At 46.7% G+C, this 17,192-nt stretch overlaps 1 protein-coding gene across 1 annotated transcript in view; it reads left to right on the top strand.

The window, feature by feature from the left end:
- The window catches only part of LOC137540934 (NXPE family member 4-like), a 42,762-nt gene extending 25,773 nt beyond the window's left edge, over positions 1–16,989 (top strand). The window contains exons 3-4 of the mRNA XM_068262111.1: positions 1,444–1,662; positions 16,448–16,989. Of these exons, the coding sequence (XP_068118212.1) occupies positions 1,444–1,662; positions 16,448–16,989 (761 nt within the window). The remainder of the gene's footprint in view (positions 1–1,443; positions 1,663–16,447) is intronic.
- Positions 16,990–17,192: the final 203 nt, after the last annotated feature.

The following is a 17,192-nucleotide window of genomic DNA, read 5'->3' as shown; positions in this document are numbered from 1 at the left end:
GCCCGGCGACCATATGGGCTTGAAAACCGCCACGGCCTGCACTCTCGCCATGGTGTGCACCAGTCCAGCACGGCCGTCACTACACAAACAGCTGTTTGCTGTGCGTTACACACAGTGAGTTTGGTGTGTCAGTGTGAAGCAGTACTCTAATTACACTCCCTGATTGATGTATACACATGCAAGATGTTTTAAAGCACTTTAGGCCTCCAATTTAGCATGCAATCTAATCAAATCAGAGGTTCGAGACATCTCTAGTCCTCAAGTGGTTAAGCCTAATAAAAAAATTTGCTTTACTCACCTGGGGCTTCTACCAGCCCCCTGCAGCAGTCCCGCGCCCTCGCAGTCACTCACGGATCCCCCGCCGCCAGCTAGTTTTGGTTCACCAACAGGCCCAACAGGTCTGGCAAAGCATAGTCTTCTTTGTGTTCCCGTCCACAATAGACGGGAATGCGAAGAAGATGACACGTGGCCAGGCCTGCGCAGGCACAGTGAGCCTGTTGGACGAAAGCAAAACTAGCTGGCTTCGTGGGACAGGATTTTTTTTTTCAGGCTTAAGGATCCCTTTAAAGAGACTCTGTAACATTAAAAAGATCCCCTGGGGGGTACTCACCTCGGGTGGGGGAAGCCTCCGGATCCTAATGAGGCTTCCCACGCCGTCCTCTGTCCCACGGGGGTCTCGCTGCAGCCCTCCGAACAGCCGGCGACTGTGCCGACTGTCAGTTCAATATTTACCTTTGCTGGCTCCAGCGGGGGCGCTGTGGCGACTTTCGGCACGGAAATAGACGGAAATACCCGATCTCCGTCGGGTCCGCTCTACTGCGCAGGCGCCGGAAACTTGCGCCTGCGCAGTAGAGCAGACCCGACGGCGATCGGGTATTTCCGCCTACTTCGGCGCCGACAGCCATCAGAGCGCCTGCGCGGGAGCCAGGAAGGTAAATATTACGTCACCGCTGCACGGAGGGCTGCAGCGAGACCCCCGACGGATGGAGGACGGCGTGGGAAGCCTCATTAGGATCCGGAGGCTTCCCCCACCCGAGGTGAGTACCCCCCAGGGGCCGTTTTGTCGTTACAGTTCCTCTTTAAGTTCAGTTCAGATTACCCCCAGGCTGTATGTTTTTTGTTTTAGTATTTTTTTTCTGATGGGATATGGTATCCAGTATTGACTTTATTACATATTATGACATTTGTGATTATTATTACACATACATCTTAAAAAAGATAGATCTTGTTTGAAAAGGTTTGTAGTTTTGCCCTATTCTAGAGGAATCAAAACTTCTTGAGATCAGATGTAGCTCCCTATCTGTTTGTGTTTGTTTGAGACAATATTTTATTCTGATCCCATTTACTGGTTGAACTCAATGGACGTATGTCTTTTTTCAACCAAAATAACTATGTAACTATGTTCTATTTTATTCTGATCTCATTTTTGTCCTATTTTTTCAGTGCCATCTCCACCATCTCTACAACAATGCAAAATTGGAATGGAATCTCCATTTCCCAGCGGCTTTGTTTTCCAGGACAAGTGGAGACCCATCTTCTGTAACGTGGCCAACTTCACACTCAAAGAACAAATGTACAAATGTTTCAATGACAAAATGATCTATCTTATGGGAGACTCAACCTTAAGACAGTGGTATCTGTATCTAATGAAAACCTTTCAAGGTAATAGCATTAATTACAGGCACTTAAAGACAAAGGTTACAGAATAAATCAAAACAATGTTGGAAATTTCATACCAAGAACGCACCATATATGCACATGTGGTGGAGCTGCCCAGTAATCAGTAAATTTTAGCAGGATATTGGAAACTATCTTAATAGGAATCCAGATACTCAGTACCTTATAGATAAGAATTTGGCTCTTTTTGGATAAAGGGTACCCAACACTAGTGGTGCTCAAATACCCCTTTTTAAAATTCGAGTTTGGTCGAATTCGAATAGTAAATTATTCGAGGTCAGTCGAATATTCGAGTTGAATAATTTTTACTATTCGATTCGACCTCGGACTTCGAGCTCACTATTCGAGTCGGTATTTGAGCTCATTATTCGAGCTGACTATTCGAATTGGCCTTAAATAGCTTCCAACACTTGTTTTGAGGGTGAATGATGCAAGAAACATCTTTTTTTCCAAGTAACAACAGCAAGTGATTATGTGGGGATGTTCCTTTAAAAAAAAAAAAGGTGGAAAGAGAAGTTGTGTCCAGAATCTCCTCCTCCTCCTCCTCCTCCTCCTCCTCCTCCTCCTCCTCCTCCTCCTCCTTCTTCTTCTTCTTCTTCTTCTTCTTCTCTTTTCAATTTTTTTTTTTACAGAAATGCAGCTATTTTTGAGCGTAACAAATAGCTGGTGGCGCACGCATGTTGGAAGCGGCATTGTATGTGCTCCCTGGCAGTGGAAACACACAGACAGCAGGAGGTAAATTCAGCAGCAGGAGGAGGAGGATGAGTGTGTGGCAGCAGGCAGTCAATGAGGCAGGCAGCGTGACATAATAGCCCTGGTACCTAGCGGTGATACCAGGGCTGTAAATAAACACAACAGGAGGTCCCAGACAGCGGTCGTGCAGCCCACATCGTGTCCAATACACAACTGGGACAACACAGTTTTCAACCCGGGCACCTCAGAAAAATTAAACCTTTTTTTTTTTTTTTTTTATGGTTTTTTGGTTTTGTTTGTACAACCAATTACACAGATATATAGCTATTGTTTGACGTAATAGCTGGTGGCAGAGTGGCAGCAGAATGTAATTCTGTGTACCCTGGCAGTGGGAAACACAGACAGACAGCAGAAGGGCAGTACACAGCAGCCCACTGTAGGTGTAAAATGTGTGGCTGCAGGCGACGTAATAGTCAAACTGAACCAGGCTGGCTTAGTGAGCAGGAGCCAGGAGGTGGTAAAGGGTGGTAAGGCACATTAACGATGGTTCTTAGCCAGTTCATATCCCCCTCTCACCGACAACAGGGGCCAGGAACTCGCCTTCCACCCACGCCTGGTTCATCTTGAGAAACGTCAGTCTGTCTACAGACTTGTGAGACAGACGTGAGCGTTTCTCGGTGACCACGCCACCAGCTGCACTGAAGCAGCGCTCGGACAGCACGCTGGAAGGGGGGCAGGACAGCACTTCCAGGGCGTACTGCGCCAGCTCGCTCCAGATCTCCAGGCGCTTGACCCAATACTCCATGGGATCAACAGGGGCATCGCTGTCGAGCCCGCTGTAGGACCCCATGTAGTCAGCCACCATGCATGCGCTGGCTGTGACCGGAGGAGGATGCTGCTGCATCATGCACCTCCTCTCTAGTCACTGCTGCCGGAGCCTCTACAGTCCTGTAGAGCTCGTGGCTGAGAGACAGCAGGTCTGTGGGGCGCTTGCTGCTGGATGCAGGCACCTGCTGCTGCCTCTGTGCTGGCTGCTGGACAGTGGGGGTGGAAGGCTGGGGGAAGGCTTCCTCCAAGCGCTCAACAAGGGCCTGCTGCAAGCTCCTTATTTGTTGCGCTGGGTCTCCTCCTGCAGGCGGCAGGAACTGGCTCAACTTCCCCTTGAGGCATGGGTCCAACATCATGCTGATCCAGATGTCCTCCTCTGCTTCATCTGGATCACCCTGGGGTCCTTGCGCAGGCACGCCAGCATGTGCGCTGCCATTGGGAAGAGGCGGGCCACATGTGCTGGCACATCGACGGCAGTGCTGTCCTCCTCATCCTCCTCCTCTGCCGCCTCATCCTCTCTCCACCCCCGCACCAACTCAGCTGCGCTGTGCTGATCCCCCTCATCAGCAGCAAGGTCAGGGACCTCCACCAAGTCCTCCTCCTCCTCCCCCTCAGAGGTGGACTGTGCAGCTGCTTGCCGCTCCTGCTGGTCCAAGGCTGCCGCTCCCTGTTCCAGCAAAGCATCGAGGGCCCTGTTCAGCAGACAAACCAGGGGCACCCACTCGCAGACCATAGCATGGTCCCTGCTCACCATGTTAGTGGCCTGCAGAAAGGGAGCCAGCACTAAGCACACCTGCTGCATGTGCCTCCAGTCATCATCGGGGACGATGGACGGGATGTTGCTGGTCTTGTCCCTTCTCCGAGCGGCGGAAACAGTGGCCAGGGCAAGGTACTGGTTGACAGCGTGCTTCTGTTCAACCAGACGCTCCAACATCGCCAGGGTGGAGTTCCAGCGAGTCGGAACGTCAAGGATCAGCCGATGGCGTGGCAGCTCCAGCTCCTTTTGCACGTCTTCCAGGCTCGCACAGGCTGCAGCCGAGCGCCGGAAGTGACGCACAACGTTCCTTGCCGTTTCCAGCAGTTCGCCCATCCCCTGGTAGGTGCGCAAGAACTTTTGCACCACCAGGTTCAGCACGTGGGCAAGACAGGGGATGTGGGTCAGGTTTCCCCTGTCTATTGCGGCAACCAGATTGGCCCCATTGTCGGCCACCACCTCTCCGACTCTGAGGCCTCTGGGGGTCAGCCAAATCCTCTCCTGCTCCTGGAGTTTGGCCAACACATGGGTTGCCGTCAGCTTGGTCTTCCCAAGGCTGACCAAGTGCAGCAGCGCTTGGCAGTGGCGGGCCTTCACGCTGCTGCTGAGGCGGGGGGTTTGGCCAGGTGTGCCGGAGGATGGCAGAGGATCGGAGGAACCTGCTGCAGTTCCCCTGACCCTGCGGGGGGGCACCACCCACTGTGTTGCTGCTGCTGTGCCCGCTGCTGCTCTCCCATCCTCACCCCCTTCCACCAAGCTGACGCAGTGGACAGTGAAGGACAGGTAGCGGCCTGTCCCGAAGTGGCTGCTCCAGGAGTCCATGGTGACGTGGACCCTTTCACCAACCGCGTGCTCCAGCCCTCGCTCCACATTGGCCATCACAAAGCGGTGCAGTGCAGGAATGGCCTTGCGGGCGAAGAAGTGTCTGCTGGGGAGCTGCCAGTCTGGGGCTGCGCAAGCAAGCAGCGCACGCATGTCGCTCCCCTCCTGCACAAGCGTGTACGGCAGGAGTTGGGAGCACATGGCCCGTGCCAGCAAGCCGTTCAGCTGCCGCACGCGACGGCTGCTGGGAGGCAGAGCCCTAACCACCCCCTGGAAGGACTCGCTCAAAAGGCTCTGGCGTGGCCTTTTGCTGGCACGGGAATCAGCAGACACAGCAGAGGAGGCCACTGAGGACTGGCTGCCAGAACAGGCCTCAGTGTCGGCGGCAGGAGTTGCAGAGGGGGGAGGAGCAGTGCGTTTCTGCACTCCTGCTGGTACTGCTGGAGGAGCAGGAGGGCGGGTGGCTGCTGTTGCTGCTGCTGCTGCTGCTGAAGGCTGTGCAGTGATGGGTGTGGTGCCACTGCCAGCACCAGATGCCTTCAGCCTCTGGAACTCCTCATGCTGGTGGAAATGTTTCGCAGCAAGGTGGTTGATGAGCGAGCTGGTGCTGAACTTTAAGGGGTCTGCACCTCTGCTCAACTTCCGCTGACAGTGGTTGCAAGTGGCGTACTTGCTGTACACTGTGGGCATGGTGAAAAAACGCCAGATTGGTGACAAAAACGACCCCCTACGGCATGGAACCGCTGCTGCCTGTCTCCCTGTGGTGGTTGGGGGGGGGGGGCTTGGGTGCGGCTGGTGGTGGTACTGGCAGATGCTGCTGCTGCTGCTGCTGAGCCTGAGACACCAGCAGGCTGTGGGACCTGCCTACTGCTGCCAATGCTTGCAATGATGCGCCTCCTTGCAAGGCCCACAAGCGCATCCTCCTCCTCCTCCTCAGAGCTGCTGAGGACGACATCCCCTGGAGGTGGTGGCACCCAGTCTCTGTCTGTCACCGTGTCATCATCATCCTCCCCCTCCTGAAACATGTCCTGCTGGGATGATGACCCCCCAAACTCCTCTCCTGATGCATGGATGGGCTGCTTGACTGTCGCCACAGTCTTGCTGTCCAATCCCTCATCCCCCAAAGTGCCCATCAGCATCTCCTCCTCAAGATCGCCAACAACAGCAGACAATTTACTCATGATACCTGGGGTCAAAAGACTGCTGAATGACAGGTCGGCGAGTGACGGTGAACTGGCCTCCTCCCCAGGCCCTGCTGGGCGGCTGCTGCGAACAGGGGTGGTGGTGGTGGTGAGGGTGGAGGCCTCGGATGCAGAGCTGATGGCGGGCTGCTCATCCTCCGTCATCAGTTGCACCACAGTGTCTGCATCCTTTTCCTCAATGGGACGTTTCCGACCCGGCTGGAGGAAAATCGGAGCAGGTGCTACACGCTGCTGCTGCTGCTGTGTCTCTGCAGCGTGAGTTGCAGATGCTCCTGCTGGGCGGCGCCCAAGGCGTCCATGGCCAGTGGCTATGGGAGGAATGTTAGCCACTGACGCTGCTGCTGCGGAACTGTGCATGGTGGCGCGCCCGCGCCCGCGGCTTGCCACAATGCTGCTCCCTCTCCTCCTGATTCCCTTGCTGCCCTTCCCCTTGCCCAAACCGCGCTGGCTGCCACTTCCAGACATCTTCGATGTTTTGGGCGTAAACACAAAAGTTTTTTAAAAGGGCGGGTGAAAAGTGGGGTACTTTAATGGAGTGGGTTGGTGGGTGAGGTGACTGAGTGAGTGTCCCGACTCCCTAGTACAGTAAGTAAGTAGTAACAGTCAGGAAGTACAACTAGCAGTTACAATAATCAGTAGTAATCACAAGGAAATAGAGTGTGTGTACACTACAGACAGTGAGTGCACGCACGCGCAAACACGCGCAGGAGCTGGCCTATGAACAGAGAGTGAGTGAGTGTCCCTAGTACAGTAAGTAAGTAGTAACAGTCAGGAAGTACAACTAGAAGTTACAATAATCAGTAGTAATCACAAGGAAATAGAGTGTGTGTACACTACAGACAGTGAGTGCACGCACGCGCACACACGTGCAGGAGCTAGCCTATGAACAGTGACTGAGTGAGTGTCCCTACTACAGTAAGTAAGTAGTAACTGTCAGGAAGTAGAATTTACAATAATCAATCAGTAATCAGAAGGAAATAGAGTGTGTGTACAGTACACAGACAGTGAGTGCACACACACACGCAGGAGCTAGTAGCCTATGAACAGTGACAGTGAGTGTCCTAGTACAGTTACAGTATATAACTATTCAGAAGGAAATAGAGTGTATACTACACAGACAGTGAATGCAAGCACACGCAGGAGCTAGCCTATGAACAGTGACGGTCAGTGAGTGTCCTAGTACAGTTACAGTATATAACTATTCAGAAGGAAATAGAGTGTGTGTACTACACAGACAGTGAGTGCAAGCACACGCAGGAGCTAGCCTATGAACAGTGACAGTCAGTGAGTGTCCTAGTACAGTTACAGTATATAACTATTCAGAAGGAAATAGAGTGTGTGTACACAGACAGTGAGTGCAAGCACACGCAGGAGCTAGCCTATGAACAGTGACAGTCAGTGAGTGTCCTAGTACAGTTACAGTATATAACTATTCAGAAGGAAATAGAGAGTGTGTACACAGACAGTGAGTGCAAGCACACGCAGGAGCTAGCCTATGAACAGTGACAGTCAGTGAGTGTCCTAGTACAGTTACAGTATATAACTATTCAGAAGGAAATAGAGTGTGTGTACACAGACAGTGAGTGCAAGCACACGCAGGAGCTAGCCTATGAACAGTGACAGTCAGTGAGTGTCCTAGTACAGTTACAGTATATAACTATTCAGAAGGAAATAAAGTGTGTGTACACAGACAGTGAGTGCAAGCACACGCAGGAGCTAGCCTATGAACAGTGACAGTCAGTGAGTGTCCTAGTACAGTTACAGTATATAACTATTCAGAAGGAAATAGAGTGTGTGTACACAGACAGTGAGTGCAAGCACACGCAGGAGCTAGCCTATGAACAGTGACAGTCAGTGAGTGTCCTAGTACAGTTACAGTATATAACTATTCAGAAGGAAATAGAGTGTGTGTACACAGACAGTGAGTGCAAGCACACGCAGGAGCTAGCCTATGAACAGTGACAGTCAGTGAGTGTCCTAGTACAGTTACAGTATATAACTATTCAGAAGGAAATAGAGTGTGTGTACTACACAGACAGTGAGTGCAAGCACACGCAGGAGCTAGCCTATGAACAGTGACAGTCAGTGAGTGTCCTAGTACAGTTACAGTATATAACTATTCAGAAGGAAATAGAGTGTGTGTACACAGACAGTGAGTGCAAGCACACGCAGGAGCTAGCCTATGAACAGTGACAGTCAGTGAGTGTCCTAGTACAGTTACAGTATATAACTATTCAGAAGGAAATAGAGTGTGTGTACTACACAGACAGTGAGTGCAAGCACACGCAGGCAGACAGTAAGTGCAAGCACACGCAGGAGCTAGCCTATGAACAGTGACAGTCAGTGAGTGTCCTAGTACAGTTACAGTATATAACTACAATACAAAATACAATCACTAAGTAGTAGAGGACAGCAGAAATACTGTCTAATACTATCTAATACTGTCTAAATACTAATGAGAAATAAACTAACAGAGGACAGGAGGACAGCTGCCCACACAGGCAAGGCCCTGAGGCCTAAAGCTGTAAGCCTGCAGCAGCTGTCTGAGTCTCTCTCTATGTAACACAAAAGCTACTAACTAAAATACAATGTCTATCTAACTAACAACAATATAGGTGTGTATAGGAGGTGTATGTGAGCAAAAACGCTAGGTAAATGACCACAATAGAGCTCTTGCTAAGCCAAAGCACAAAGGAGCAACTCTCTCTCTATGCAAGTCTCAGGCAAGGACGGAGAAACGGAACATGGCGGCCGCTATTTATAGGGTAGGGGCTGGCCAGGGTCCCCCTCTGTGATTGGCTGCCGTCAGAGGGCCTGGGAGCCCTCTGATTGGCTCTAAGGACATCAATCTGGGCTATGACGCTATTCGAGCTCGGTATTCGAGCTCGAATAGCGCCGTTTGCTCGAATAGCTCGAATAGTGAATGGGCTATTCGCGTTTACTCGAATAGCCCATTCGAATAGCTGCAGCTATTCGGAGCTCGAATAGCTGAAAAAGAGCTCGAATATTCGAGCTACTCGAATATTCGAGCTCTGCTGAGCACCACTGCCCAACACATACTCTGATTGATTTGGGCACAATTATAGCAAGGCAATCATTAGCTAGGATGTGGGGGAAACACTCTATACCGACTGTATGAGAATGGCAAATGGAAATGACAAAGTACCTCCAATTGGAATTTGGTGTTCAAATTATCATTTTGAATTCACCTAAAGGAACACACTTCAGCACCATTCAGTACTGAGCCTGCAGACAGTTCACTTACTTGCGCTTCACAACGCCTTTAACATAAATCCTTTGAAAGGAGGATAGCTTTCAAAGACAAAGTCAAAAGAAGGAAGTATCGGAGTCACCTAAATGCGCCATGAAGCGCAAGTGAGGGAACTCCCCTGACCCTGTCCGCTGGTTCAGTGCTGCTGCGGAAGTATGGTATTCGGGTAAATTCGGAACATTGAACACCAACACTACTCATGTCAGTTAAATCCTTTTGAATTTGAATACAAGATGAAGACAACACATGCCTTAGCACCAACGTGTGGAGAATATGGAGGCTGCCGTATTTTTCACTTTAAAAAATGAAAATTGCCTTTCAATCCTGCTGATCTCTTTGGCTGCAGTAGTGTCTGAATCACACACCTGAAACAAGCATGTGGCTGCTAATATGGACAGACTTCAATCACAGCACCTGATGTTCATGCTCATGCGAAGGCTGTGACTGAAAGTGTTAAAGGGAACCTAACCTGAGAAGGACATGTATTTTTCCTTTTAAAATAATACCAGTTGCCTGACTCTCCTGCTGATCCTGTGTCGCTAATACTTTCAGCCACAGCCCCTGAACATGCATGCAGATCAGGTGCTCTGACTGAAGTCAGACTGGATTAGCTGCATGCTTGTTTCAGGTGTGAGATCCAGATACTACTGCAGCAAATTGATCAGCTGATTCTGTCTTCTCTGATGTCTTTTCAAGCTCAAGCCTGTCCCCTTCTGGCTCTGCTATAATGACTCCGCTATAATGATTCATGAACAAAGCCAGACTGAATGCTCAGTCTGCAATTTTATCAGGGCTGATTAGAAGCAGGCTGAGCAGTGAAGAATGAAACAGAGAGCAGGGCAGGTGTTTTCTCTAATTTTCCCACTGACATATATGGTAAAATATATGAGGATGCTTCATCTCTGGTTCACTTGAAGCAGGTTCTGGCTGGTTGAACTCCTTGGATATACTGGAAACACTAGGGTTTGCTATATGGGATGCCTTGGGTTATGGCCACTTTAAAAAAAACTGTTGGAGGCCCCCTATATTATATTTAATACCAATGAATATATGTTAGGAGCAAATGGATCTTACCTTCTTAAACGACAGACCACAAAAGTATGTATAAGTTTTATTTCTGCACATAAGACAACACGTTTCACGGGTGCTGGCCCGCATCCTCAGGTCAATACAAAAGTGCCTATAATAAAAAAAGATACATGTGTGCTCCATATGCTCAGAGACCATGCTATTAATGCTATCGCATTCCAATCCTAATATGATAAAACATCATTCTAAATTACTTCATAATAAATTACATAATTATCTAATTATTCTAGAAAATAAAGTAAAATAGTCCAGGAATAATATACATTATACAATGAAAGAATTGGTGGCAGTTCATGGTATTATAATGTTCTATATTTGTATACAAAGTTTAGGCAGCGCAGAGTATTGATTTAAAAAAATGACACTTTAATTGGTATCAAAAACAAGTACTGTACAGTAATATTCAACAATAAAAATCAACCATAAAACAATATTAGAATATCCATTGCATACACACGCACCCATATTCTAATTAGATAATTTAGCTGGTATCCCTTATTAGTCTACAGTACTGTAGAAACCTATTAGGTTACTAATGTCCTATATTTGCCAACTTTCGCTTTACTTTAAAATAGGAGCTAAAACAGGCATTTCTGCTGTTAGTTACTATGTTAACCTTCTGAGCGTTCTGCCGCTCAGGAGGTTTTGCCAGTTTGTGCCCCCCAGTATAATAAATGAGATCGCATGACTGAAAAACCTTTAGCTAAAACTAGGCTAGCTTGTACAAGTGCCCGGCACCACCTGCTCCCCGCCGCTCCCCCGTTTATACACTACCCAGCCTGGATCCAGTGATCGGCGCAGCCTCCCTGCACAGCTCCAGTCTTCACTATTGAGAGGGTCACACAACGTCGATGACGTCATGACGTCATGCGCAAATCCGATCCTCCCCAAAGAGAAACTGAAGCTGTGCAGGGAGGCTCCGCGTTTGCTGGATCCAGGCTGGGTAATGTATTAACGGGGGGATCGGCGTGGGATTGGGGGGTGCCGGGAACTTGTACTAGCTAGCCTAGGGCAAGCTAAAGGTTTTTCAGGCATGGGATCTCATTTATTATGCATGGGAGACACCTGGGGCCAGGAAGCAGTATGCCTGACACAGTGTCTGGCATACCACTAAGGAGGTTAATGGGACTACCTGTTGCTGAAACTCTTAACTCCCCAAGGGGTGTCTAGACCTTTTGTGGGTACTGTGAGGTCGGCTTCATCAACAGGGTATAGCGTATAGTCTCTCCAAGGTGATCCAGCACAGCTCTTTTTATCAGAAAATTACTTTATTGGATCATAACAAGTACATACATATAGCTGCATAGTGGCTACGGTCCACCGATTCAGACCATCACAGTCCTTGTTCACGCCACACAGCCGAATGAACAACTGCAAGCATGCTCCTTATATAGTCAAAGCTATGACATGGCACCCAATCAGAGGAACCTATGCAAATGACTGGACCTGATGGGGAACTACAGGGCTTGTCCACAAAGGGTACCGCCCTCCCACTCCATTGGTCAAACATTTTGAAATGCATGATGTCATTGCAACAACATAAACATGTGAATGAAAAACATTTCTAACTCTGATCTATTGCACCTATTAGAAATCTAAAAAGATCCAGGGTGAAATCCAGGGCATCATGATGCAGAGGGCGTGGGCACAGACATGTCATCAACAATATAAAAGTGCAAATAAGAGTACACCGAGCACTGCCCGCCGTCGCCGCGGCAACCGACGTCACATGACCGCCAATGCGGAAAGGCGTACACAATGACGCCTATACAGGCGTCCAATTACCGTCGCGATGCGGAAAAACAGACGCGTTGTACACGTAAAAAATACGGAACTAACACAAACAAAAGTACGCATGCCCAATGCTATCAATAGATGACCTGGTTTCAACCCACAAAGTAACACCCCTAGTTCTATAATGCATTACAAAAATGCAAAAGAACATAAGATACAACAGGACAAAAAGAAAAGAAAAGAACCCTGAAAGGCACCCCCCACCCCAAAACAACAGGCACAGAACCATAGGACATCTACCATACAAAATTTAAATCATATTCCCTATTTAATCCCCCACGACCAATGGTCCCCAATTCCCTTATCCAATGCGCCTCTCTTTTTAACAGTTCTATACCCCTATCACCCCTAAACCCATGGGGCACCCCATCAATTACTTGAACTCTAAGCTGACTGACATCATGTCTAAATTGGACAAAATGTTCTGAAACTGCATGGTCCAAGCTTTTACCCCTTATATTGGATTTGTGTTTAGAAACTCGATCTTTAAGCTCCTGTGTGGTTTTTCCCACGTAACAGCTGCCTCATGGACATTTAAGCATATATACAACAAAGCGTGAACAACAAGAAAAATAACCTCTAATCGCATATCATTTCCCAGAAGAAGGGTGAGGAAAAACATCACCTCTAATAATGCTATGACTATGCGCAGTTGGCCAATAGTGATGTGTATGAAGAACTGCCCTGTGATCCTACATATCGAGTACAACAGAAACTTAAGGGACTTGTCTAAATACAAATCCAATATAAGGGGTAAAAGCTTGGACCATGCAGTTTCAGAACATTTTGTCCAATTTAGACATGATGTCAGCCAGCTTAGAGTTCAAGTAATTGATGGGGTGCCCCGTGGGTTTAGGGGTGATAGGGGTATAGAACTGTTAAAAAGAGAGGCACGTTGGATAAGGGAATTGGGGACCATTGGTCATGGGGGATTAAATAGGGAATATGATTTACATTTTGTATGGTAGATGTCCTATAGTTCTGTGCCTGTTGTTTTGGGGGGGGTGCCTTTCAGGGTTCTTTTCTGTTCTTTTTTTCCTGTTGTATCTTATGTTCTTTTGCACTTTGGTAATGCATTATAGAACTAGGGGTGTTACTTTATGGGTTGAAACCAGGTCATCTATTGATAGCATTGGGCATGCGTACTTTTGTGTTAGTTCCGTATTTTTATACGTGTACAACGCATCTGTTTTTCCGCATCACGACGGTAATTGGACGCCTGTATAGGCGTCATTGTGTACGTCTTTCCGCATTGGCGGTCATGTGACGTCGGTTGCCGCGGCGACGGCGGGCAGTGCTCGGTGTACTCTTATTTGCACTTTTATATTGTTGATGATATGTCTGTGCCCACGCCCTCTGCATCATGATGCCCTGGATTTCACCCTGGATCTTTTTAGATTTCTAATAGGTGCAATAGATCAGAGTTAGAAATATTTTTCATTCACATGTTTATGTTGTTGCAATGACATCATGCATTTCAAAATGTTTGACCAATGGGGTGGGAGGGCGGTACCCTTTGTGGACAAGCCCTGTAGTTCCCCATCAGGTCCAGTCATTTGCATAGGTTCCTCTGATTGGTTGCCATGTCATAGCTTTGACTATATAAGGAGGAGCATGCTTGCAGTTGTTCATTCGGCTGTGTGGCATGAACAAGGACTGTGATGGTCCGAAACGGTGGACCGTAGCCACTATGCAGCTATATGTATGTACTTGTTATGATCCAAGAAAGTAATTTTCTGATAAAAAGAGCTGTGCTGAATCACCTTGGAGAGACTATACGCTATACCCTGTGGGTACAGGGGGGGGATCCGCTGCACGCTTATCCCCGACATCGCTTGTGTGCGGTCTCGCACATCTTTTTGGCTTCATCAACAGACATTTATCCATGATATTGCTCAATAAAAAGATTCCAATCTGGAGCATCATTTCTTCACTCAGGTTTGCTTTAAAGTGTAACTGTCGGGCATAAAATCAAAAATGTATTCTTTATTTTTATCTAGGAAACAAGTAATAAGCTAAGCAGGGAATCCAATAGTTAAAATCACTATTATTTTTCTTGTTGATAAATTATCATTCCCCACTCCCCAGTTTACCTGACTCTTTTTTTAGTACACACAAAATTTGGTATGCACAAAGGAAGTTGCAGGGCATGCTGGTTTGTCCTTTTTTGCTTCTCTACTTTCCCCTCAGATTTTACTAATGCAGCCTAATTGGCTGAAGTCTCTTTCCCTCCCGTTTTGCCCTCCCACACCTCTGTACCTCTCTGATTGGCCAATATTTATCATGCTGAGACAATGCACTTTCTATAGTGGAGGGCGGGCAATGCATACACAATCAGTCAGAGGAGAGTAAGGGAGGAAATTACATCAGGATTGGCTTTAAAATAGCCACAGTTAAAACGTGAAATGCCAAGGAGGATTTTCTCTTTTTTTACTGTAGAAAAATCACTAAAATCAAAACAGGGACAATGCAATATATACGTTATGTAAGTAGCGCAAGTATTTATCTACTTAAATATGTGTTTTTTTTCTGAGATAGTATGGCTGACAGCTCCTCTTTAAGGGTAATAATAAAGTTTGATAGCTCCTATATAATATATGAAAACCAACTTTTTTAGGGAGCTTAACTCAAAAGTGTTACTTCTTCCAGAGTCGGTTATATGGGTTTCTAGACTACTATTTGCCACAACAGAGATGTTTAACAGTTGCCCCTCATAGAAATAATTAGATCGCATAGACCAGAATCTTCTTATGTAAAAATACATTCCTGTAGTAATATATAATTTTTTTTTACAAGAATTACATAGAACAGGGTTATAATCAGCATTCAAAAAAAATGTAAATCTGGAAACACAAAAAAGGTATTGGTTGTCAAAATTACACCTCTGTTCCTTCCTCTCATTTTCTGAATTCAGCAGCCCCCACTGAATCTAAGCCTCTATCTTTATACATACGTATGCATTTAATAAATCACCAGAATACTTTCTGTTTCTAGTAACAAATTGGCTACTTTCATTTTACTATTTTCCAAGACTTTTATCTTAAATATGAGCCATAAAGGAATTCACACACACTGTCAGAAAGCCACGATTCCCACACTGTCTGGGAAATGCAGAACATTTTTTCACAGGCTGGCTATTCTCACACCATTACATAAAACTATTAAACAGTATTTCAATGAAGTTACTGTGATATCATGAAAAAAAGGAAGAAGAATGCAACATTTCTGACAAGTTAGTATTTGTTAAGGCTTGTACACACGGCGGTTTTTTTAAACGACCCGTCGTTTGGACGTCCGGTCGTTCAGTCGTCCGGACGTCAAATCGGGCGTGTGTACAGTCGGTCGTTCAGCTGATAAGACTGGACTTGAACGATCTGCCAGCCGCCAGTTCACAGAAGAATGCATTCTTATGCTTAGTCACCTATACTGCGCAGAAGTATCCAGGTAAACATAGGTGTCCTAACTCTGGCCCTGTAACATGACTGCACTATGCATGTTACAGGGCCAGAGTTAGGACACCTATGTTTACCTTGGTAACCCTGCGAGAGTGCGAAGGGTTAATAGATTTTTGCTGTTTTCTGGCCACACCCCCTTCAGCACCTCCCTTTCCTTAATAACTTATTTAATGTTCTAACTAGAGGCGATGTGCTTGGATATATGTATTTTTTTCTTGTTACTGACCATTGTGGCTAGGGTTTTAATTCAGTGCACTCCCTCCTTCCCCTGTATGTGTTTGTCAGCATGCACACAGCTTATGCTGGTGTATGTGTATGGTGCGCATGGATACATTACGTTAGCTCCCTTGTGCGATTGGTAAGATGCACTATCTGTCCCAGGAGAGGATGTCAGGATGTGTGCTCCTAATCCTTAGATAGGTTTGATGCAATGAATGTTTGCATGTCTGCACTATGCATGTTACAGGGCCAGTTAGGACACCTATGTTTACCTGGGTACTTCTACGCAGTGTAGGTGACTAAGCATAAGAATGCATTCTTCTGTGAACTAAGACCCCGGCTTTTAACTTAGCTCAGCTGTAGGGATAACTGGTGCCTGGATGAGTGAATCTGTGAATGCATTTATTTGAACATTTGCATGCGAGAGTGCGTAGGGTTAATAGATTTTTACTGGTGCCAAAGGTATCTGTTGAATCAACTCTAACAAGTGATAATTCCTGAGAAAAATGTTGGGCATCCGGGAAAAGGTAAATATAGCGATGGAAATATGTATCTGGCCTTAGGTACCCAGACAAAACCAGGATGGCATCATCCACATTCAAAATAATTTTAAGTGATGCAATTTTTTTACTTTTCCAACCAGATCTTAAACAGTTTGACCTACATCGACCAGGACTGGAGTCTATGCTTCTATCAGTGGATTTAAAGAGGAACATCCAGCTGCAGTGGAAAAAGCACAGCCATCCAATTGTCGCAAGCAAATTTTACTCAGTTAAAGATGATCACTATGTAAGTGAGCAGATAGACCATCTGTCTGGAGGCGCAAACTACGTCATTGTCATCTGTCTGGGCCAACACTTCCGACCTTTCCCCATCCATCTCTTCATCAAAAGAGTTATTAATGTGCACAAAGCTTTGCAACGTCTCTTCTTACGGAGCCCGGATACAAAGGTTATTATCAAAGCAGAAAACACCAGAGAGATTAATATAGATGCTGAGAGGTTCGGTGACTTCCATGGTTACATTCAGTATCTGATTGTGAAAGACGTCTTCAGAGATCTTCCTGTAGGTGTGGTTGATGCTTGGGACATGACCATTGCTTACAATACAGACAATGTCCACCCACCTGAAAATGTTGTGCAGGACCAAATATATATGTTTTTAACATATATTTGTAGTTCATAATAACCTTTTACTAGAGTGTAAAAAAGTACCAAAAGGAACGTGCCCTGGACAATATTCCATCATTACATGAAATGTATCTGGATAGCGATATTATATAAAAGAGAAAGAAATCTGTTTGAAGGAAATTATTGAAGCTGAAATTACAACACAATACTCACCTAAGTGGAGGGAATTCTCTGGGGCCCATTCGCAATTAACTTTTT

The sequence above is a fragment of the Hyperolius riggenbachi genome, chromosome 12 (assembly GCF_040937935.1).
Source record: "Hyperolius riggenbachi isolate aHypRig1 chromosome 12, aHypRig1.pri, whole genome shotgun sequence".
Taxonomy (NCBI): domain Eukaryota; kingdom Metazoa; phylum Chordata; class Amphibia; order Anura; family Hyperoliidae; genus Hyperolius; species Hyperolius riggenbachi.
Note: the sequence above shows the minus strand (reverse complement) of the source record. Positions and strands in the feature narration are given on the sequence as shown.